The sequence below is a fragment of the Xenopus laevis genome, chromosome 2L (genome assembly GCF_017654675.1).
Source record: "Xenopus laevis strain J_2021 chromosome 2L, Xenopus_laevis_v10.1, whole genome shotgun sequence".
In the NCBI taxonomy this organism is placed as follows: Eukaryota; Metazoa; Chordata; class Amphibia; order Anura; family Pipidae; genus Xenopus; species Xenopus laevis.
The window spans coordinates 105,447,150-105,470,441 of NC_054373.1; the positions used below are offsets into that span (position 1 = coordinate 105,447,150).

At 35.4% G+C, this 23,292-nt stretch overlaps 1 protein-coding gene across 3 annotated transcripts in view; it reads left to right on the forward strand.

The window, feature by feature from the left end:
* The window catches only part of LOC108708359 (calcium/calmodulin-dependent protein kinase kinase 1), a 147,108-nt gene that overhangs the window by 118,443 nt on the left and 5,373 nt on the right, over window positions 1-23,292 (forward strand). For all 3 annotated transcript variants that reach the window (XM_018246975.2, XM_018246977.2, XM_018246976.2), the window contains 6 exons: window positions 6,169-6,368; window positions 7,543-7,596; window positions 9,366-9,439; window positions 11,077-11,164; window positions 15,696-15,824; window positions 21,012-21,112. In XM_018246975.2, the coding sequence (XP_018102464.1) occupies window positions 6,169-6,368; window positions 7,543-7,596; window positions 9,366-9,439; window positions 11,077-11,164; window positions 15,696-15,824; window positions 21,012-21,112 (646 nt within the window). The remainder of the gene's footprint in view (window positions 1-6,168; window positions 6,369-7,542; window positions 7,597-9,365; window positions 9,440-11,076; window positions 11,165-15,695; window positions 15,825-21,011; window positions 21,113-23,292) is intronic.

Genomic DNA, 23,292 nt, shown 5'->3' on the forward strand with positions numbered 1-23,292 from the left:
TTCTTGTGCATATTTCTGAAATGAGCGGTTGCTATAGAAATTGACTCACAGCTGTAATTGGTGTAATCATTAGGGGGTTAATGTTTACAGCTGAAATTATTGGGCTAGTGTGATTAAACTATTACACCAAAGCACATGAATCACTCTATATATCACATTAGGCTGGCTCAAACCTCTCTTTAATTCTGCATTAAGGACATCTGCCTCCTGCAAGAACTCTCAGCAGTATGAAGTTTCCATTCTATTACATGTTCATCCAATTTATTTTCTTTAAAAAGATTTTTTTTAATTTGCTTTGCCTTTGTTTTAATTTAAATATGATTTAATGCAGGTACGGTTACAGTTCCCTCGCTAAGGTCAGAAAAAAACAAACAGCTGATGCAGTGTTGCCTAAGGCTGATTTAATGGCTATTTTTTTGGTCTGCTTTAGGGAAAGTATACTTAATATTTTATATATTTTAATATTAAAATTTTAATAGATTGCAAAAATAATTAACTAGACAGTGATACGTGTATGTATGATGGGAAGAACTGTAAAATCATAAGGGAAGGAACTGCCTCAACTAAATATATATATTTAACTAAATATATATATTTTTTGTATTTGTTGTTTGTCCGCTAAAAGGAAAGTCTGGCTTTTTCATTTGAAGTTATTATTTATGCATTTTCAATGAATGCAATATTTGAGTGGATGATTGTAGAAGTGCTCCTTTGAGTGTCATTTGGGATGTGCAAGTCTATATTCAGTTATAAAGTTGTAACTAGTATCCTCTGGCTGGAACAATTGATGTTTTCTGTCTTTACCTAAATGATTACAAATCATCATCATTTTAGCACCAGCTTAAATGCTCTGTCTGTGCAAAACTAACCATCCTATGGTAAAATAAAGCATGTAAGACTGCATTGCAGGGCTGATGCCTGTAGCAGAAGGGAAATAAATGGCACTTACCCTTACAAATGACATTGTTATGGCGAAGACTGCAGCAACGTGCTAGGAGTACATTTTCAGACACACATTTAAATTCTAGCTGGAGGCAGCCAAGCACTTATTCAGTGCATTCTCTGGGTAAGGACATCTGGGAAATGTTCCTGGCTTTCTTTGTTATCATTTATGTTGATGACAGCTCACAGACGCCATCTGAATCTTTACCAAAATTTCTGGTGCTTCCCTGCTTAGTCATGTGCTGCATAGTAACATCACCCTGATCCATAATGCCTGTTTTACCCATCTGTTTTATGTAATGCCAGCAAAGTTTATAAAATTGTTTAGAATTCTTTACAACCAGTTAACTGTCTAAAAGAGACATTGGCAGCATGTTTTATTTTTGTCTGTAAACTTTAAGTAATGCTGCATAAAGCTGTCTTGCTAAATATTTTTGGAAAGGTTTGTGTAGTTCATTTTACAAGTAGAGGCAGAGGGTCCATTATGTAGAATGCTGGAGACTTGGGGGTTTCAGTACAGGGAATCTTTCCTAAATTTGGATCTCCATATCTGTATATTCATGAAGAGGGTCACACCCTTTAGATATTCCCCCTTAGAAGTATTGGGAAGTCTTTTACATGTACTCAAGGTCCAAGCTAAGTGAAACAACTTACCAACACCAATTCTCTTGTACATCTGGGACCTGTTATTCAGATGCTCAAGACCTGGGGGTTTCTTGATAAAGGGTTTCAGTAATTTGGATCTTTATACTTTATTCATACCTTGAGTCTACTAAAACAAAATTTCAGTTAAATAAACCCAAAAGGAATCGTAGTTTGTATCAAGCACAAGGTACTGTTTTATTATCACAGAGAAAAAGTAAATCATTTTCAAAAATGTGGACTCTATTTAAGAACTGTATTTAATTTGTTTATTGGTATTTTGATGTATAGCATGCACCAGCAAATGTGCCTGTTGATCATCATGACTCCTAATCCATTTTCATAAGAGCAGTCTGTATGTTTTGTACATGACTCAGCAATGCAATTCTGTTTAATCTCTGCTCCCAGTGACATACATGAAAAGCGATGGCATTTGATGAAAGCTCATCTAAGGGAGTGCTGTATTGTGGTCTGCAGCCAGGGCATATAGGATTGGAGCCCTTGTGTACAGCTGCCAGGAAACATAACCAAAAGAAAAATAGAATAATCGAATCTGGGGAAAGCAAACAGAGAAAGATGCTGGGCACATCTGTCTCTTGTTTCTGCATTTTGTAACCTCATCTCTCACTCTGTTGCTCGTGTGCTAAAATCAGATTATATATTGTGTTGTATGTCTGAATTATCTAGTAAAGAGTGTTGTAAAGTTAGCAGGCTAGGTTTTCCTATTGCCTGCTTATAATGTGTCCTACTTGATAATCCTAATCTTATGGCTATGCATAAATACGTTCTTTTTAGAGTAAATGTTTCAGATGTGTCTTTATACCATGGATATTATTGTTAGTAAAAGACACACATTTTTCTTCCCTAGCAACTTGAAGTGGAGCAATAAGGTCAAGTGGAAATATGTTTGAGGGCTTTGAGAGCATCTATATCTAGAACTACCAACTGGTTTCCTACTTGCCACAGTGGCTCCAAATTTTAGATGCCATTGTAATACTCCAAAGCCTTTATTTACATATATTAAACAGGCTATCCCTAGATTTGCAGATCTTGCAAGGTCAAAGAATCCTTTCAGAGCTAAAGGCCAGGTCTAAGGTCACTTAGAAACCAATTAGCAGGCAGCACTCTGATATGTACTCAGGTATTTACAATTCAGTTCAGCCATGTTGGTAAATTCATTTAATAAAAAATTCAGGAACCTTGCTAAATTCTAGAAGGACTTTGCCTGTAAAAATTGAGGAAGAGGAAATGCTAAATGTGCCCAAAAATGTCAACTGAATGGGTGGCAGCAGGGGGCTATTTTGGTCACTTAGACAACACAATAAAAATAGATTTATGTAGACCCTTATACACGGGTCAGACTTAGAAAGGAAGGGAGGGGAGAGAAAGAGGGCCAAAAACATTAAATAACAGTGCAGTAATTCATGGTTACAAATCAGAAATCTGTCGTATTGATGTACTACAAGGTAGAAACCAAATAATTTTATTGGTACAGGATACCTTTCGATATATATACTGGTGTGATTATTATTTAATATCGTCATTACCCTGATCTGAATAACAGATCTCAGGCAAGGATTTCGAAAATATGTTATATGGTAATTGCGTCATGCATGGATAGAAGAAATGCTTTCCATAGTAATCAATTCTGCCCAAGAATTACTAAATTCTTACTCAATTTATACTAACTATATATGTACAGTATATAGGTATATACAGTATATGAATAACTTGTGCCAAGCTTGAGGCATTGTATAAACAAGTTAAAGAATTATTGAAACCTAAAACAAAAAGGCAATATTATTAAGTGAGTGATGTTTATGGCTCTACAGCTTGCTTTTCAGTGATATCTGTACAGAATTGCTGGCTTTCATGTTTCTAAGTGAAAATGTGATCATATTTTCAGCTCTGGAAAAACAAACCTTTAATTGCAACAGATGTGGCACTTTAATAAAAAGCTAATTTCAACTAGTTAATGCATGAATACACTATTATAGTAGCTATATTTGGGCATCTTTATTTGCATTTTCTAATATCATCTCAGCAGCATTTTTATGGCAGATGTTTCCCAATAATGCATGTCATTATAGAGTTCAAATATACTGTAGATAAATGTATCCAATAATGTAACTTGCTAAGACTATAGGAACAGTATACATCGAAAGAACAGCAATTCATATGAAACCCCATAGTTAAATATCTATTTTTTATATATTCTCCATGACAACTGTGTGGTAAAGATTAGAGAGTCAGTGCCAGGGAACTCTTTATCTCTTTATCCCACATACTCAAATTTTGGTATTTCAGTGTTCATAGACTTTTTTTGAATCAAAGCATTTACAGTTGACTACACAGTACATTGCATTGTATAATAACCTTCTAACCCTACATTGAAGGGACAGTTCACCTTCATAATTGTTTTCAATGACTACAACATATCATTTTTTTTTTCTTTGTTACCAGTTTCTGTTTTCTTTTAAGGATTTTGTTAAATAAGCATTATTGATTGAGACTATTCTCAGCATCACCTTCAGCCCTTACTATGTATGCTCCCCAAATTTTACTAAGGTCTGTAAGAAAGCAGCAGTTACAAAGTGATATAACTGTGTGATGTAAGGTAGAAATCAACTCAAAGGTTGTTTGTGGTGTGCTATTTGAAAACAAAAGGTTATGTGAAGATGAACCTCTCATGCAACAATTCAGATATTTAACATTTTAACTTGGTGCCCCAAAATGAGCAATGCTGTTGATTCTCGTTGATCAAATTTCAGTAAATCTATCTTCAGTTGGTGTTCAATTCCATTAATAATACATAAGCACTGGAAATCAGAAACTACTGACTTGCTGCAGCGGCAGATAAGGAAAATGAGTGATGGGGATGGAGAAATCATTAGCAATATCACAATATAAACATCACAGTTGTTTTCATGGTAACAATGGTAACTGTAACTTGGAAATTAAGTTTAAATTTCCAGAATTTGTCCCCCTATACTCCTCTTTTCCCCTGAACTCCTTTAGCCTTAAACATTTGTTTAGACTCACCTCTCATTGTGAACTGTCAGTTACTGAGCTTGGGGACCGCCACTCAATAGGGTCAGTTAGTAAATAATTCAGGTTATTGGTACATGACAGCTCAGATACCAGCACAATTAGCATCAGAATTAATAATCACCCCTGTAGCAGTTTATATAATTCTCTGCTTGATGAACGACCCCTAAGCTTAGCTTCTCAACACCTGCTCCAAGTACATTGTCGCTTATGTGCTTGTCGCAGACATTCCTAGCAAAATACAAGATGGGAAACTGTGACAACTTTGAAAACCTCAATCATTTCTACTATAGAGACGCTGAACAATTACTTTTCATTTTTAGCGTTTAATTCTCCTTTTAGATTTCAAGATGTCTACTAAACTATAGCAACCAATCCGAAGGTAGCATTTACTGGTCAAGTGTTTAAATTGTAACGTGATTGGTTGCTATGGGATACTAGATGTGGGCAAATTTAAGACTATTTATTACATTATCCCTTTAATGTCCTAATGTGCTAGATTGAACCAACTGTACCTATAGCCCAAGCCCCAAGGTATCCAAAGTGTCTTATATTTTGTTGTTGTCTGAAGAATATGCATTTTAGGAAATTCGATCAATTCTTTAAAGGTCTTTTTATTTGAAGATTGCAATAGGAGAGTATTTGGTTTTTGTTCTTGGAAAGTATAAAAAAACATTCAACAAAAGAAAGTTAATTTGTCTAATGTGTGTCATTTTGTATACACTCCCACTTTATGTAATAAATGTCATAAGGTTTGCCGACGTTAGGGTTGCCATCTTTGCTGTATTAGCTGTCCGGACAAGGGGCATGTATGTTACATCATGATTGGCCAATGATCACACCAGTCAAGGAGAATCCTGCCCAGGTTTCCAAATTTGAAAAATAGCCCCCTGCTGTCACCCATTGAGTAGCCCAGGCACAATAACCCATAGCAACCAGTAAGATTTTTGCTTTTAAATAGGTGCCCAGTAAATTGTACCTGCAGATTGGATGCTCTAATCTATCTGATTAAAACCTGAAGCAAACGTACCTATAATTACATAACCCCATATATCTAAATTCACTTCCTGAGCTGCTTCATGCCTTTTATATTTTAGAATCTGTGCTTTTCACTCCCAATTTTAACTATTTGACTGTCATTTTGAAGGATTTGCATGAGCTGTAGGTCTCCTAGGAAACTAGGTGTTCATAAATGAACCTAAAATTGCATTAACTTAAAATTAACTTTCACACAGGAGTGCAAAGATATATTCTAAACCCAAGGAACATTGGACTTCTCTAGGAAGTAATTGTGTTTAGAAAATTAATAGAGCTTAACCAGTGAGGTACATGAAAATACTTGGTTTTGTCATTAATTAATTAGTATATTTGTATATCTTCAGCAAGTTACACTGCACCTTGAAATTATTTTATAATAAAGAGGGGTCTTTCAGTAAAGTTAGTGCTGCAACAGGCTGCAGTGCCAAGGGTTGCCAATTCACATGCTAATCAATAACTACGGTTTTCATATTGCCTCTTATTGCCATTTATTTTTAGTGCATTACCAGAAGATCATTCATCGGGATATCAAACCTTCTAACTTACTGCTAGGAGATGATGGACATATCAAAATAGCTGATTTTGGTGTGAGCAACCAGTTTGAAGGCAATGATGCACTTCTTTCAAGCACTGCAGGGACACCGGCCTTTATGGCTCCTGAGACACTTTTAGATTGTGGACAAGGGTTCAGTGGAAAGGTATGATCTGCTACATTATACTGTTCTTTTATTCACTATTTCAGGGTAGGAGCATTTTTAAATGAGGTTTCACATGTATAATTTTATAATAGATTATATAACACTGTATTGTGTATTTAATTATTCTTGTTTGTTAATGAGAGTCTTTAAGAGAGAGAGGGGGGGTGCTAGAGAGATGTGAGGGATTATTGCAGGGATACACAACACTCTCAACCACTTGTGACTCTTTAGTGTGGCTACAAGGGTTTCCACTCAACTCAACACCAAGACACAGAAAATTATTTTGCTGCCACCATCTATCATTAACAGGCGATAGAAACCTAATGTGGCTACTCCCCTGCTCTCAATAACAGGTAATAACTCACAATACACCAATGCATCAAACACTCTCTCTTACAGTAGATAGTCAGGGTTAGATCCTACTAGTTCAACAAGCACTCCAGCAGCCAATGGGTTAAATTACATCCAAACACACTCTCCTGCTAGCTGTACTAGTTATTTAGCTTTCAAACAAATTAAAATGTTATATTTAATATTACAGAAGTAAGCAGTGCAGTTATAAAAAAAAGTTGTTACCAGGAAGACATCCATAAAATACAGAAATACAAACAGTAAGGGGCCTATTTATTAAACCTCGCATTTTTCTGGTCGAGTTTTTAACTCAAATTTTCAGAGGAAAAAGAACCCCTAGAATTTATCGAGGTTTATTATATCACAATGCTGCTAAAAATCCGAATCTTAAAATACTCCATCTCAAACCTGTCGAGGTCATGTAGAAGTCAATGGCAGATGTCCCTGAAGTTGTTTCTTGACATGGTGATCTGTGCTGAATAATCTGTTAAAGTCTGGGTTTTGCAGCACTGATTCGATAAAGCCGAGTTTTGGAGCATCAGACGCCTTCCCTCACTCTGCGCCGGGTAAAATGAAAAAACACTGGTGCTTATCACACGCAGTGGTTAGTTTTCCGAAGTTGCCCAAAGTTGCAGGCGACTTCAGAAAATGAATTGCCGAGTGTGATTAGAGCCGGTGTTTTTTCATTTTACCCGGCCAGAGTGAGGTAAGGCGTTTGGGGAGATTGGTCACTGCAAAGACGAAATCACCAGGCAAACAAATCTCCCCAAAACGCCCAGTGTGGCCTTACCCTAAGTCTAATGAATTGCTATTTATCTTCCAGGCACTTGACATGTGGGCCATGGGAGTAACCCTTTATTGTTTTGTGTTTGGAAAGGTAAGTTTCACTTAATTTCTTTATCATTGACAGCCATTAGAAATATGATTGCCTATTCCAGAGTATTATTAAGAAAGGGTGGAGGTGAAGCTGTTACAGATGAGAGTGGGACACCAGAGGCGATGATTTTAAAGCCATGAATGTAGTAGCAAATATTGTATGAAGGTGTGTCATCCCCTGCCTATCTCTATTTCTGGCACTGTACAAAAAATAAACATATAGTGATAATACTGTACATATTTAAGTTGCATTTGACTTAATTACATTTTATTGTTATAAGCATCATCAGCTGTACATTTAAAGATTTACACAAGGACTCACAATATATTTGTTTCCTACTCTGGCCAGAAAATGTCTCCTTGTTACGTTTACTTGCTGGTTGGTTTCAGACCAAAATAAGATTGTCTCCAGGATATTTGAATAAAATTGCAAACTGTGCTTATAATTGACTAAAAGGTTTAGGGAGAAACAGTTATTGCGCACATGCTATAAAAAAAAATACTACATTTTGGTTTCGAATTCAGCTCAATATATTACAAGATACTAGCTGCACAATATGTTTGCGCGCTATAAATACACGTTAAGAATGTTAATGATAATAACAGAACATTTTTTACACACAAAATGAAAAGGCAGGCATGTATAAAGCATGACCCCTGCTGAGACAATTTCCATCCAATCCTTTTGTCCGATTGTTTGATTTGAGTCCTGCTTTGCTGCACATCAGCACTAATTCCCTGGTTTATTTCCAAGTATAAGCAGTAAGGGAATATACATTTCAGAAGGGAAACTTAACTGTATAAACTATTCAAAGATCTATAGTATAGTGGAAAGTACTGTACTGAAAAATTTACTCTTTACCAACATAGATGCAAACTTCTTTCAGTATTGGGGAAATACATGAATAGTGTATGCTTAGGACTGATGAAATATTTAGACCTCCGTCTACAAGTTGAGGGGGAATTGAAATACATGTATAAGAGTGCATGTGAAAGCAAAAACATATTTGTATGTATTTATCTAGCAAAATATTCCAATAATATGTTTTACACTCTATTTTTATTACCGTATATACTCGAGTATAAGCCGAGTTTTTCAGCCCCCAAAATATGCTGAAAAACTCTACCTCGGCTTATTCTCGGGTCAAGCGCAAAAATGGTCGCCGGCGTCTAAGAATAGTCGCCGGCATCCAAGAATAGTCGCCGGCATCCAAGAATAGTCGCCGGCATCCAAGAATAGTCTTCAAGAATATTCGCCGGCGTCCAAGAATGGTCGATGGCATCCAAAAACGAGACGCCGGCACCTCCAATGGGAGCAGAAACCCTCAATTTTTTTGATTGAAACTTACCAGAAGCTGCTGCATTTCTCACCCTAGGCTTATACTCGAGTCAATAAGCTTTCCAAGTTTTTGAGGTAAAATTAGGTACCTCGGCTTATACTCGGGATGGCTTATACTCAAGTATATACGGTAGTCAGATACGGTGAATAAATGACCAGTGTTTGGCAACCTTTACATAGTCAAATCCACTCCCTCATATAAGTTGTCGTAGTATTTCCCTTGTTTATACTATCTAGTCAGGTAAATTCACAGGAAAATAATAGTGTTTGAAGCTTTATTGCCTATAAACCTTTATCCAGAAAGGTTACCTGTAAACACAGAGTATAGGCCAGAAATATGGCTTATTAATAAGTATGGTAACTAAACTGTACAAAAGTAATAATGTTGATGTGGTATATTTGTGGCCTAAGAATCTCATTTTCCTCTTCAGTGTCCTTTTATGGATGAATTCATTCTGGCTTTGCATAATAAAATCAAGTACAAACCAGTGGAGTTTCCAGAAGAGTAAGTAATTCTAAGTATTCATGATCAAATGGTTCCAAAGCCAGGGGGGACATGGATAAGAAACAGCATTAGCAAATAAAAATTATGTGGGAGCAAATGCTATTTATTATCGTAGCTCTGATCATCTATCAATTCCATCTTCCCCTTTAATATCCCACTTTTGATCTAATACAGGTAACCGGAATCCTGTATTAAGCCATTTTCAAATTTTTTTTTCTGGAATCCAAATTTGATATTAAACTATACCTTGTAACTTTCTTGAAGCTGTTTACCAAAACGGTCAGCCGGCAATGTGTCTAACAAAAGGTTAGTCAGGCTTGGAGCAGAGAGACCCTGAGGAGAGGCTTGGGCTACTATTGTAAGAGTTCTGCTTGTCAGTCACTGACATCACCAGGTTATGTTAATGAGAAAGTACCAGTGGCTCTCTCATGACTATGCCAGACATTTAGCAGAGGAAGTGAAGGAGGGGAGGTGCTGGGGATGATTTTTGGAGAAACTGCATCTGAAAGGTATGCATGCATAATCATATTAGGAAAAAACAAGGTATTGGTATTTGTATTCTTTAAATTAATAGAGAAGTCACATCTTTTAATGATATGCTTTATTTCAAAATCCAGCATTATTCCAAAAATAATGGTACCTCTTAATTGCAGGGAGCAGGGAATTGTTCCTTAAGAGATGGCGCTCATCCAAGGTCAACTTTATGGCAAAACCTTCACTGACTGTGAAGCTTGTTGATTATGTCATAAATATACTTTGCAGGATCATGTAGAAGAGTAATTGTGTTCTTTGCCACTGGTTGTGCATCTGGTGTATGTTTTTATGTCCAGCTCCTTTATCATAATCTCTGTAAATTGTGTTAAAACAAAGATAAGATATTCCCATAAAGAATTGGCAATGGCAATTCTAATATGAACTATAGCACAGCTTTGCAGCCCATAGTGTGTGACCAACCCAAGGCTAAAGGTTTCGTATGTCCATTCATTACATGGGCAGGTTTTATATGTTTCAGGAACTGGAACTGGACTTTTTAGCCTGGGGACATTCTAAGTTACAGTAGAACCCCACTTTTAAGTACCCTGAAATTACATTTCCCTTGGAACGTCGATTAATTTTGTTCTGGCGCAGGTAAACACTGTTCCTTATTTAGCACGTTTTATGGTTTACCAGAATTCATGTCGATTTTTTGTGGTCCCTGGGAAAAATCGAAAAACGGGGTCCTACTGTATATGTCGATAAGTGGAGAGCACAAGAATTCTGCTTCACCAGTGTTTAGAGCTATTTCATCAATTTGTGTGATGAACATCCTCATTGGGAATCCCTCTCTGCGGCACTGATTTGAATTCACACACAGGGGTCTAGGATATTTAACTGTGAGGCCCCTGTACCTGCCTATGGCATTATTTCTACCTTAGTACAATTTCAGTTAGGCCACTGACCCACTCTTGACCCACTGTTGTATCTGTGGTACAATGTTTAAAAAAAACTACAGTTTCTTTAATATTGTTCTCCATGTTTTTCTAATTTCTTCCAAAAATGATTTCAGTCCTATAGTTCATATTTACCTCGGTATTGTATTAATATATATTTTTTGTCAACTGCATTTGTTTTGTAAGCATATGTTTGTTTGTTTTTAGACCCTCAATAAGTAATGATCTTAAAGATTTAATTTTGAAAATGCTGGACAAAAAGCCAGAAGATAGAATAACTGTTCCAGAGATAAAAGTGAGTATTCTTAGGTGATATGTTTTATCAAATGTACTCAACGTATGTTAGAGGTTTCCTCTTGTCTGAAGTGAATCCTCTGTGCTATAGGAACGAATACTACTCAGTTTTTATGTATCCTGCAGACTAGGGGAGGCCCATTTACTTAAGGCTGCATTTTAGTAGTATTAGAGGTTTTTGAACCCACAATTAAACTCTATTGGGGAAATGTAATAAAAGTCTCAAAGAGCAAAAAATTTGCCCAAATAAGAATAAAAAATTCGCATTTTGCAATGTAATACTCTTCCTTAAACTGTTATTACATTGCACATTTTAATTGCACATTGCCCACTTTTAAGAAGAGCTTGAAGGTGTCGTAATCTTTTGGAGCAAACATAACTTTTTCAGTAAGAAGTTTTATTACATTCACTGCACACTGGCGCAAACTATAAAATTTGCAAACCTTCCTTCACTGTCGGAAGTGGTCGCTAAACAGTTTCCGGGTTTGCAAAAGCTGTATTAAATTCACGCAAAGACAAATTTGTTCGCACAAAGGCATAAAAATTATTAAAAGATCCGAATAAAAAAAATAGTAAAAAAAATTCGAATATCTGTTATACAGTACCTCTAAAAAAAAAAATAGTTTTTTTGACAATCGCTAGCAAAAAAAAAATCTAAAAACCTCAAAAAATCTCAATGGTTAAAAAAGGTCATCAAGGAGATTAGCGCAGCTCCCATTGACTTTTATGGTACTACTTTTACTTGGCGCAGTTTTGTGTTAGAGTTTTTAGTGGTTTTTACACTTACTAAATCTTGAATTCTTAGAGAAAGTAAATAAATCAAATTTTTTGAGAAAAATACGATTTGTAAAAGAAAAGGAAATCCAGATTTTAAGAAATCGGCCCCTGAGTCAATCACTGCTCATTCTCTTAAAGTGGCCATACACAGGCAGATAAAGCTGCCGATATCGGTGGTTTAGACCAATTTGACAGCTTATCTGCCTGTGTATGGGGGCTTCCGATGGGTCTTCCCAATCGATATCTGACCACGATATAGATCGGGAAGGTTTGATTTTTACCCGACCGACCCGTCACAGTCCCTTGGCGTATTGTAATCCAATACGGCCGAACCATCGGATTACCCCCGATATAGCCATGCCGTTAGTGGCATATTGGGGAAAGATCCGTTCATTTGGTGATGTCGCCAATTGAGCGGATCTTTGAGTCTATGGCCAGCTTTAGGCATGCAAAATTATTTGTATAGTTCCAATAGCAAGCAATCAGCAACTTGTGTGCAGTCTACAAAAGTTACAAAATCAAAGCCTAAATCCAGATTTGTTGCTACTGACAACTGCATATGTGGAATCTAGTACCTATGTTGCTAAATGAGCCCTTGTGTCTGTTTGAAAGATATTTATATTTTTAAAGCTTTACCTTATCTCACAGCACTGTACAGTAAGGGGGTTATTAAAATCCGAATGTTAAAATTTTAAAAAAATTGGGTTTTTTTCACTAGAAAACTTAAAGTTTTAGAGGAAAAAAAACCTAGAATTTTTCTAGATTTATTATACCTGGATGCTGCAAAAAGCCCACATCTTAAAGTCGGCCATCTTAGACCTGTCGAGATCCTGTATAAGTCAGAGAGAGGCACCTATCTCACTTTGAAGTTTTCGTGGTCTGCGCTGGGTTTATTCCATCAAATTCAAGTGATTGGGAAAAAGCCAGATAAATTTGAGCAATTTGGGTTTTCTCTCGATTTATCAAGTTTTTCCACAATCCAGTTAAATTGAATTTTTTTATTAATAAAGATGCTATAATCAGGCATGGGAGTTTGGTCATGGTTTTTTTTTTTTTATAAAATATGAGATAAATTTAGATTTTAGAAAATAACCCCGTAAATGTGTGTAGATTTTCAGGGTTGCTTTATTAAATTAGCAAGACATGTTTGTCTTAGGTACACTGTGGGACTTATTTATCCAAAATTGAGTTTGTGGTTTTTTTGTTTGTTTTCTCGATCCGAGAAAACTGTGGACATGAAAAACATGTGCAAGTACATACTGAAACCTCAAGTGGTCGGAACTTATTTAAGAAAAGAAACCCAAAAAGTCGCTAGAAAAATCTTGTCAGTTAAAAGCAGGCAATGTTGTATATAAGTCAAAGGGAATACAGTGTTATTTATTTTACTAGTTCCCCAGCCTTATTTTGCTTACGGTACTTTAATTGTCCTTTAGAAAAAAATTGGAAGGCCCAAATGAATTGCAATAGCACACAGCTCCTGGAGCCCAGAGAAGGTTGATAGTGCTAGAAACTACACACTCAAGGCAAAAAATTGATGATATAAATACGATTTCACATGACTTTTTTTGGATTAAGTACCGGTATTTGTTCCTTAGTATTGGTAGGTCCATACTAATAATTTTAAATTGTTAGCAGTAGTAGAAGCAGTAGTAATAATAATAACACATAAGATACTAAATGAGTCCTGATTCTGAAAGGACTTTCGAATAATATTAATAATAATGATAGAATAATTATAAGAGCAAAGATACTAAAAAAAAAAGTCCTGATTCTGAAAGGAACATTGGGGGGCATATTTACTAAAACTCAAATTAATCTAATTTTTTTTATGAAAATAAATCTGACCAAACTCCCTTCCACGATTTTAACTCATTTATCAATAATAGAACGTCAATTCAAATCGTATGATTGATGCTCTCCGTTCACTGTGAAAACTCAACTTTTTCGGATTATCGGCCAAAAACCCAGAATTTTTTAGATTATTCAGCACAGATCACGATGTGAAGAAACAACTTTAACAACAATGACTTCTACGTGACCTCGACAGGTTTGAGATGGTGTATTTTCGGATTTGGATTTTTGATGTCTAAAGATTAGAGGTTTTATTTCCACAAAAAATTTGAGTTTTCCCCCTAAAAACCTCGACCAGAAAAAATCAAGGTTTATTAAATGGGCCCCTGGATGTTCCATTTAGTCAGGTTATAGCTTTTATTGCAGACAGATATAATATAAAGAAATATGTTGAGTTAGGGCAGTACAAAATTATTGGGGCAGAGGTCCAACAATGGTATTTTTGCACTGGGTCTGGCAATAGAAGTAGAAATGAAAGGATTTTTCTGCCTACTGGGTTCCCATAAAAAATGACATGGCTGGTGTGCATAGATATAAATAGGGCTTGTTTTTTTTATGCATAGCAGTTATTTGTAATCTCCAGTATTAGTGTGCAACAGCGTACAGTAATTAGGCTTCAAATGAATTGCTTGTTCTTCATTGCGGTTTTAGAAGGTGCACATGATATATTGTTTATGCCTTATAATTTGTTTTAATTAAGTTTTGTAATGAACTGTTTATTGTAGTTACTGAAGAGCTCTGAATGCATCTGTAGAGAACAGCAGCTGTTAACATGTATTTCATTAGGGACTCAGGCTTGGCTGCTAATTCTCAGATTGGTCCTTACTAGAACATTTTCATATATATATATATATATATATATATATATATATATATATATATATATATATATATATATATATATATATATATATATATATATAGATATATAGATATATATATATAGATATATATATATATATACATACATTGTGCTTATTCTTGTATTATTGTATATTTTGATTGTTAAGCTTCCAATGCTGCAAAGTAACACTTATGGCATGTTAACAATGTTACATATGTATTATAATCATAAAATAGTAAAGGGGTGTCTTAGCTAACTATCTAGTAATGAAAGATAAGACTGGCAAAACTGGAATAGTTAAAAATGTATTTGCTGGCCTGAGGCACATTTGCTAAATATTTAATAATATATATAACATATATTCAGTATATGTTGAAAAATTCACATTTTCAAGCAAGTTGATGCAGAATTGAAGAACAAATACACAATTTCCGATTTGCTTGAATGCTGAATATACACTTTCCATTGATTTATATGTTATGTCGATAAGTTTTAAATGGCATCATATTGATTATTTATTTTCTGTGATTTTTTTCCTAATGGCATAAAATCACAGATTAGTTTTATATGTGTGTGTGAATGGGTAAAAACCTGGACTTAAAATTAAAAGAAAAAATCACTGGTTTCTGAATAATAAAGCAAATATATATATATATTTATTTATTTATTTATTTATTTTTTATTTATTTTTTTCCTTCTTCTTCTTGATTTTAACAATTTTTCATGTAATTGAACTATTTCTTATATTTTAGGCCCCCTCCGCCTCAGCAGACACATTTAATTAACTGAAGTATATTTTTTCTCTGACATTGTTCGAAAATTTCTTGAAAGTAATTATTTTGTATGTATTCTTTTTCTCAAGGACATCTGAATCATTTATAGGGAGGTAATTGCATCAGCCAACAATCATAATGCAATTATGTTAGAAAAATACTGGATTGTACAAGTTTAAGTTGTCAATGCATTTCACCTTTTAATGCTGTTCACTGTTATTGTGGTGCATTTAACATGCACTAGTTCAATGAATACAATTTATTGTGCATGTTTTTTTCTTCCCAAGGTGCATCCTTGGGTAACAAATAGAGGAGAAGATCCTTTGCCTCTGGAAGAAGAGCACTGTACCATTGTAGAAGTAACTGAGGAGGAAGTGAAAAACTCAGTCAAGCTTATCCCAAGTTTGACAACAGTGGTATGGAAACATATTCTTTATGATTGTCTGTGTTTGTATTACTACAAGTAGATTCATATGGTAGAAGTATTCCAAATGAGTCAACAAACTGGCAGTTGTCCAATGAATGCATAATCTATTGCCACATTTCCATATGGTCAGACAGCATGGACAAACTTGGTACCTGATTAAATCAGAGCATGAATAGCCAGATTTAAATAAGCAGTGATTGGGTTATTACCTAATCATTGACAATATGAGGAACCGGAAAGAGTGCATTCTTTGGACATTGCAGAAGCAATATAAGCAGCTAGGAGAAATGTTCTTTTTACACTAGCTTGGCAAGTATGAAGAAAATTGCTACTAATTTCTTTAGTATATACTAAAGTATTTCTTTAGACAATGACAGAGTTTTGTCACCTGTGACTTGTCACTACTACAGTACAACAGAAATTACCTTTGCATGAAGGATACAGAGAATTGTCACTCTCAAATCACATAATGGCTCAAAAATGCTAGTGGACGCAAGGGCATCCATATAGCTTTAAAGAATGAAGGTTTCATTTTTAGATGAAGAAAGGGTTTTTTTACGGTGAGAGCTGTGCAATTGTGGGATTCCAAAGCTCTTTTACTGGCAGATACATAGCAAGGTTGGATGCCTCTGTAGAAAGTAAAAAATTACAAAGAGCATGTAATTAACTTACAACAACGTTTGTTACGACAAAGTTTATCCATGGTCCAATTGCAGTTTTGAGGCAGGAATACATTTTTTTACCCTTCTTAGAAAAATTATAAAAGGCTTCAGTGTTTTTATCTATTTTATCCTTCAGAAAAAATGGTTAAACTTCATGGACATGAATCATTTTCCACCTCTATATTGTTTTTTTATAGTGATTCTCTCCACCTGTGATACTGTTTTCATATTTCAGCATTGCAGTTGTGGCATTGTAACACAATGTTTAAGTACAATAATAAAAAGGAACAGAAAGGCAGCCAGTTTTGCTCAGAAACCTGCTGTAAGTAGGGAAAAAAGTGTTTTGTGTGTCAGAAGCCTGTAAGCTGTACATGGTGGTTTTATATAGTAACAAATCTGAGTCATAATACTGCAGAGTTAATTCGCGTTAACTGGACTACAGATTTTACTTTTTCTTTGTACAAATGATACACATATACCTATTTTTATGCACTACCTACTTCTAAATGTACTTGCTTTAGTCATTAAATACGTATTCTAAATCCTCTATGAATACCTCAAATGTTTTTTTAATATTATTCATTTTTAGCAGAGGAGTCTCTGTTATTTTTGCAGTTTTTGCCAGGCCTAAACCGTTTTAACATGTTGACATTGTCAGCACAGCTTGACCTTCAAATACAAGAAATAGTCTTCTGTTTACCAGCGAGCTATGCAGCCTGCTCTCTGCTTTAGGCATTTTAGCACTAAGCTCCACTAAACTTTAGGCTAAGGCCACACTAGGCGATAGCGAGGCAATTTCGAGCGACAGTAGAGAAAAGATCGCCGCGTGTGTTTTTACGCTGGCGATTTTTCGCGATTCCCCATAGACGCCAGCGCAAAAGTTTCCACAGCGATTGCGGCTTAAAAGTCGCGGCGAAAAGTCGCCGCGAGTCAAATCGCCGCGCTATCGCCTAGTGTGGCCTTAGCCTAAGAGTTGAGCAGTTTGTTTAAGAATTAGTGTGATCTGTATATCCCTTTGAAGCTTTCACATAAATATGCTGATCTAGTAAGAAAATTCAGATGCTAAATCTTTGAAGTAAGATCATGTTTGAATTTGGAAATGCAGTATAATGAATTTCAATCCAAAATATTCTACTAAAAGAAAAATCATATATATAGTGAATAAAGTACACAAATTTCAGTGAGTCATGTGACTGAAATTACATCAGAACTCACCGTTTATAATTGATGACATCAGAACGCACCGTTTAGAAGGATATAATTTACAAGATAGTCATGGCTTTTGTGTATTATACAGTATATATATATATATATATATGCACAGCCCAGAATGCTAGCTAGATGCATACATATACAAACCAAGAGAAAATATGTTAGAAAAATAAGTAACCAGCAAAAATATTAGCAACTTTTCACATGTACTGTGAAAGTGTATTTACTGTATATCTAAAACAGCTGTTTTAATATAAGATAAGAAAAAATAGATTAAATAGTGTGACATGCACTTGCCTGCACATGCACTTTTATGGGGGAATTAGCATTTGGTATGCAGGTAGTATAGGATTTTGAGCTAAGAGACAGGGACACCAATGCTTCAGACAAAAAAAACACAGGTTTATTATGCTCTGGGCATTCCCAATGAAAAGGCAACAGAAAAAAATGTTCAGGTTACAGTTCAACAATTTCACTGTAGAACATGCAGGGTACACTTCAGCAAATATACTGCAAAACATTTAGGTCGCTCACCATCAAGGGAAATTCTCACCCTCTTGCACTTTGAAGTATTTGGGCTTCACACTCAGCCCTGCTGGCTTACCCTCCTGGGACTCAGACTCACCAGCCTCTGCCAGTCCTTTTCTCTTTCTTTCCCCACAAGGGATTTAGGCTCCAACCTCTGGAACTCTCTTGCTGGCAGCAATGCTCCTGCCCAGCTCTGTCTCTCACAGCCCCTCACTTCCCTCCATTCTAGGAGGTGTTTGGAGAGCTCTAAACTATGGGAACCCAGCCTTTTTACATTTGCAGGTAGCTCCTCTCTCAGCTGACCCTTAATTACCTGGCTGAGAGGGAATATTAATCCAACCTCTGCTGAGTATTCCTTTGCAACACATCTCTTGCAGTTTAAATGCACTCTTTTATATGCATTTTCCTTCAAGACGGGTTTTTCCCAAACACCCTGTCACAACAGATAAGATAAAAAAATTGATTCAATTAAGAAAAGGATAGATTAAAATAAAGACACAGTTGTCTGACAATTGGCCTCTAGTAGTATTAACTGTCACATTTGATCTGAAAAGAAATACGACAGGTTTTTAATGTAGAGTTGAATGAAGGTCAATTTTGGACAAATTGTCCTGCCTCCTGATCTGCTTAAAGTTGCCAGAAACACCAAAGTCTCCCCATGTGCCATTTCCCTTAAGACTACATTAAATTAGTAACATTCCATTTCTAGAGTCTCGGGAGAGTAGACAATCTCTTTTCAGCCAGTGGTGAAGTCTGGATATTTGGCCAATAGACTGGTGGAGGTCCAGTTCTTCATGAGTGTAATAGTATTGGCTGACATGTTAGTATTGTTAATATTCTGTTATAAGGTTTTCAATAAATAAATAAAAACCCTCTGTTACCGTTATTTACTGACAGATTCCATTCAGCCAAATATGGGTGCTTCTCTGCTGGCTGGAAAAAAACTGGATAAGTGCCAAGTCTAAAAACGATCATAAATATAAATGTATTAAAGGCCTGCCCATAGATGTTCCCATAGGACATCTGGTCATTCTATATGATGCATAGAAACAATATTCATCTGCAGTTCTGACAATGAATTATTTATTAAATTAATTCATTTATGTAGTGTGTAGCACAAGTTTTTCTTCTGTAGCTTCAGGTTTGTACTACAGTTCTAAGGTATAATATTTTCAGCCCAATATTCTGCAGGGCTGTTTGTCTTGTTACTGTATATTAACTATTATATATATATATATATATATATATATAAACTATATTGCATAAAGGTAAAAGTGCAATCAAACCAAGGGGTATTGTGCCTCTTTTTATGTCATATTATTGGAAATTATTCCCTCCTTGGAGATATATGCATTTTAATAAGAAGTAGTCCATGTATGCATTGAAGTGTTGCATGTTTAACTGACATGGATAATACAATAGATCTAGACTCACTCAAAAGATTGTTTGTTCATTTTAATATTCGAGATTGTCCATTCATACAATAAGCTATAATTATATAGCATTTTTAAATACCTATTGCTTCAGTGCCTACTCGAAATGTAGGCTGCCTTCTAACACCATAGGAGTGATACATAATGGATGTTACAAAGATCCCATTGCTTTCCATTTTGTAGCAAGTTTATTAAAGGGGAACTATCGTGAAAATGAAAATGTATTATAAGCATGCTGAAAAAAAGTTTTTACTTTCTAAATACAATCAATTAATTATTTTGCATGGTTTCTGAAATAATCAAGTTTGTGGTCACTATCCCTCTCTCAGCATCTGTTTCTCTTCATTCTATCTTCATGCAGCAGTAGGGAGTCAGAAAGACATTGACAGTTAAATCCAATGTATCTAATAGGGGGGTTAATTTCCTAGCATATGTATTAGAGCTCATTCAAATAACGATTCCAATTCAAACACAATTTAACAAAAAACATGCCATTTCACCAATCCTGCATGTAGAGAGACAGGATTTCTGGTGATTTTAATAGAGTTAGCTCTAATAAATCTTCTAGGCAAAAGGAGCACTCTATAAGATATATTGGATCTAACTGTCAATGATTATATGACACCCAAATGCTGTATGAAGAGACAATGAAAAGAAAATCCAACATTTTTTTTCAAGATTCATGTTATAGGTTGTCATATAATATATATGTTAACATTTAAGTGATAATAAATATGTTGATAATTATAATTATGTGTCTGTGTCAACTTTGCCACAGTGCCTACTATTGCCTTCTTTATTAGACGTGGCAATAGCCTCTACCTATTAAATTATATTAATACAATTGTGCAAATATTGCAGTTGCATTTAAAGGTTTTGGTATGCCAACGGTCAGCAATAAAGAATTCAAGCTCAGATAAATTACTTGGAAACTTACTGGTAATGTAATAAAAGGTACAAACTTCACGCCAAGTCTTGTAACCTATAGCAATTAGACATTTGCTTTCAATCAAGTGACTGTTAAATTCTACTTGCTGATTGAGTGCTATCATTTACTAGACCTGGTACAAACTGTAGAACTATATTATATTAAGTGATCCCATTGTGATTGATTGTAAGTGATTTATTTTTCAAATATTTTAGCAACACTGTAATGAGAAATTATTTGGATCTATCCAAGACAATAGGGAATGATCAGTTAAGGTCTGATTTGTTATTTCACAAAAAACAAAATCATTACATTGTATTGATATATATATACTGTTCATGTGCCAATTCAAGACACAAGAATTTTGGACCTTTTAATGAAATGCAGCCACTCACTCTTCTTTTTCCTCAAAGATATTAGTGAAGGCAATGCTCAGGAAGCGCTCCTTTGGAAACCCCTTTGAATGTGCAAGAAAAGAGGAGCGGTCAATGTCTGCCCCAGGAAACCTTTTAATGTAAGTATATTGACAGTGACAATTAAATACTTTCAATGAAAACACAAAGTCCCTTCACATTGCTTACTTTCTTTCTTGTTCAGTTGGCAGTTAATAATGTATTTCCTACAATGCAGTTGCAATAGCATCGTATCAATGTGCTTGATGTCCAAGAAGTGTTTAAGGGGCACTAGGCAGAGCTCTGTTTGCTTAATTGGTCTTCAACAGGGTGACAGTAAAAAGCTATAGCACCAGATTCATATCTTTACTTCCCTTTGTTCATGAAAATGTAATAGGCATCCCAACTTTATATTTTAGTCACATTTTCAGTAGCCGGCATTACCATCTTATGGCTGAACAGTGTAGTCACAGCTGGTGTGTAACAAGAACAGGACTAGTGTGCGTTGCTCTTAAATGCAGAATTGAAGTGTACTAATTACCTTTACGGGATACTTATTGCAACTATAAATTCCCTAATGATAAGGTGTTGATTGTGTCTCACTAGAGTCATTTAGGTGGTCATGCCACCATGGTGCCACAAGTGTGAGCCAGGAAAAGAATATCTGACAATGCTCCCAGTTCTTTCATGCACTGTAAATATTAGGTCCCTCAAGACATAAGGCAACTGTAAATATGACACCATTAGTTCTTTTTTGCCCCACAGAGTGCTAACTGAATATTATTCTTTAATTTGTCTACTGCTTTCACAAACAAATACATTGGCTTCACTATTGTTAAAGAGTGGGATTTAAAATAGGCATAAAACTTACTGATTGCAGCCTTTCCAAAACACTATTTTTTCCAATCTCAAGGCAGCAATATCCTTGTAATAGCCTTCTATAAATGGCCTTAATTTGAGCAGTATTACTGTATATGGCACAGCTGGGTAAAAAGTCATATAATTATTTTTGATTAATGTTAATAGTTCAATCCTACGTCAGTATAGAATATTTTGAATCTATCAAAATGAATGTAAAGATGGCATTAAGAAATTGGTAGGTGAAAATATTCACTTCTAAGAAGGTCAAGAGAAATGTAACGGGCACCTGGCATGAGCAACAGATTGTTCAACATTTGGGTCGCAGTGCCACATTCAGACTACGATACCAGATGGTGAGGTGTAAGAATTCATACATATACTATAGTACTACCTAATTTTCCTGCTTTAACTATTTAAAGCCCCCCCCGTGCTTCTAGCGTTAGAGAGGGTCGAGGAGGGGTCGCATCTCTAGTGCATTGCTATTGCGTTCTCTGCACTAGAATTTCCATTTTAAAAAACGGAAATTCGGCTTTTAAAGTTACCAGAGACGGCTTTTTACCGCCCCTGGTAACTGGCTGCTCCGTGCCGCCTGAGGAAAGATTCTAACCTTGCCTCATGGCTGGAGCGGCCCTGATTTCATCCATCAAAACAACCATAATTTTGTGGGCAAAATAGCATGCAATATTTAGGGCACTACTAGGTTATGGCATATAAATGTCCATTTAACATGTAATTTTTCTTCTAGAAATAACATGAAAAGCCTACATCACATCTTTTTCACTTCTTTGGCAGAATAAATCATTCTGATAGTACCCTCAGAGTAGGTTGTTTTGCTTATTAAGGAGCAGATATATCAATATGTGAGATTAGAGCTCACCACAGAAAAAATTACCCCACTTCATGTTTATTCCTATAGAATGTTTAGATGCATATTTATCAGTGGAAGAAAGTTAATAGTTTACTATTTGATACATAATAATTCCACAGAGATGAATAGAAAGTAGGTGAGTTTTTCTTTGGTGAGCTCTCCTCTCACATTAAGATAAATCTGCCCAAAGGGCTTTAAGGTTTTACAGTGATTCAAATTTTTGCTGCAGCTCCCGAATCTCATTTTTTCCAGATATGTTAAGCAGAAAAAATGCAAACTCAAATAAAGATCAGCAACTAAAAGCTGGCAAGTTCATTTTCAAGTCAATTGGAGTTATATTTTCAAAGTTTAAGCTAAATTGATTTTTCAAGATTTGAAATGTATTCTCCCGCAGGCAAAGTATATTTCAGGGCCCCAACACCTCCAGCCACTATATTTGATCTTTCTGCTGCATGCTTTGCTCAGTTGTCCTTTTTTCTTGCTAATTCTCTGCATTAAAATTATCTTTTACATTGTTCTGCAATAGAATATCTAATAGTATAAAGGCTCTTATTATAGCTAGAACAGTAGTGT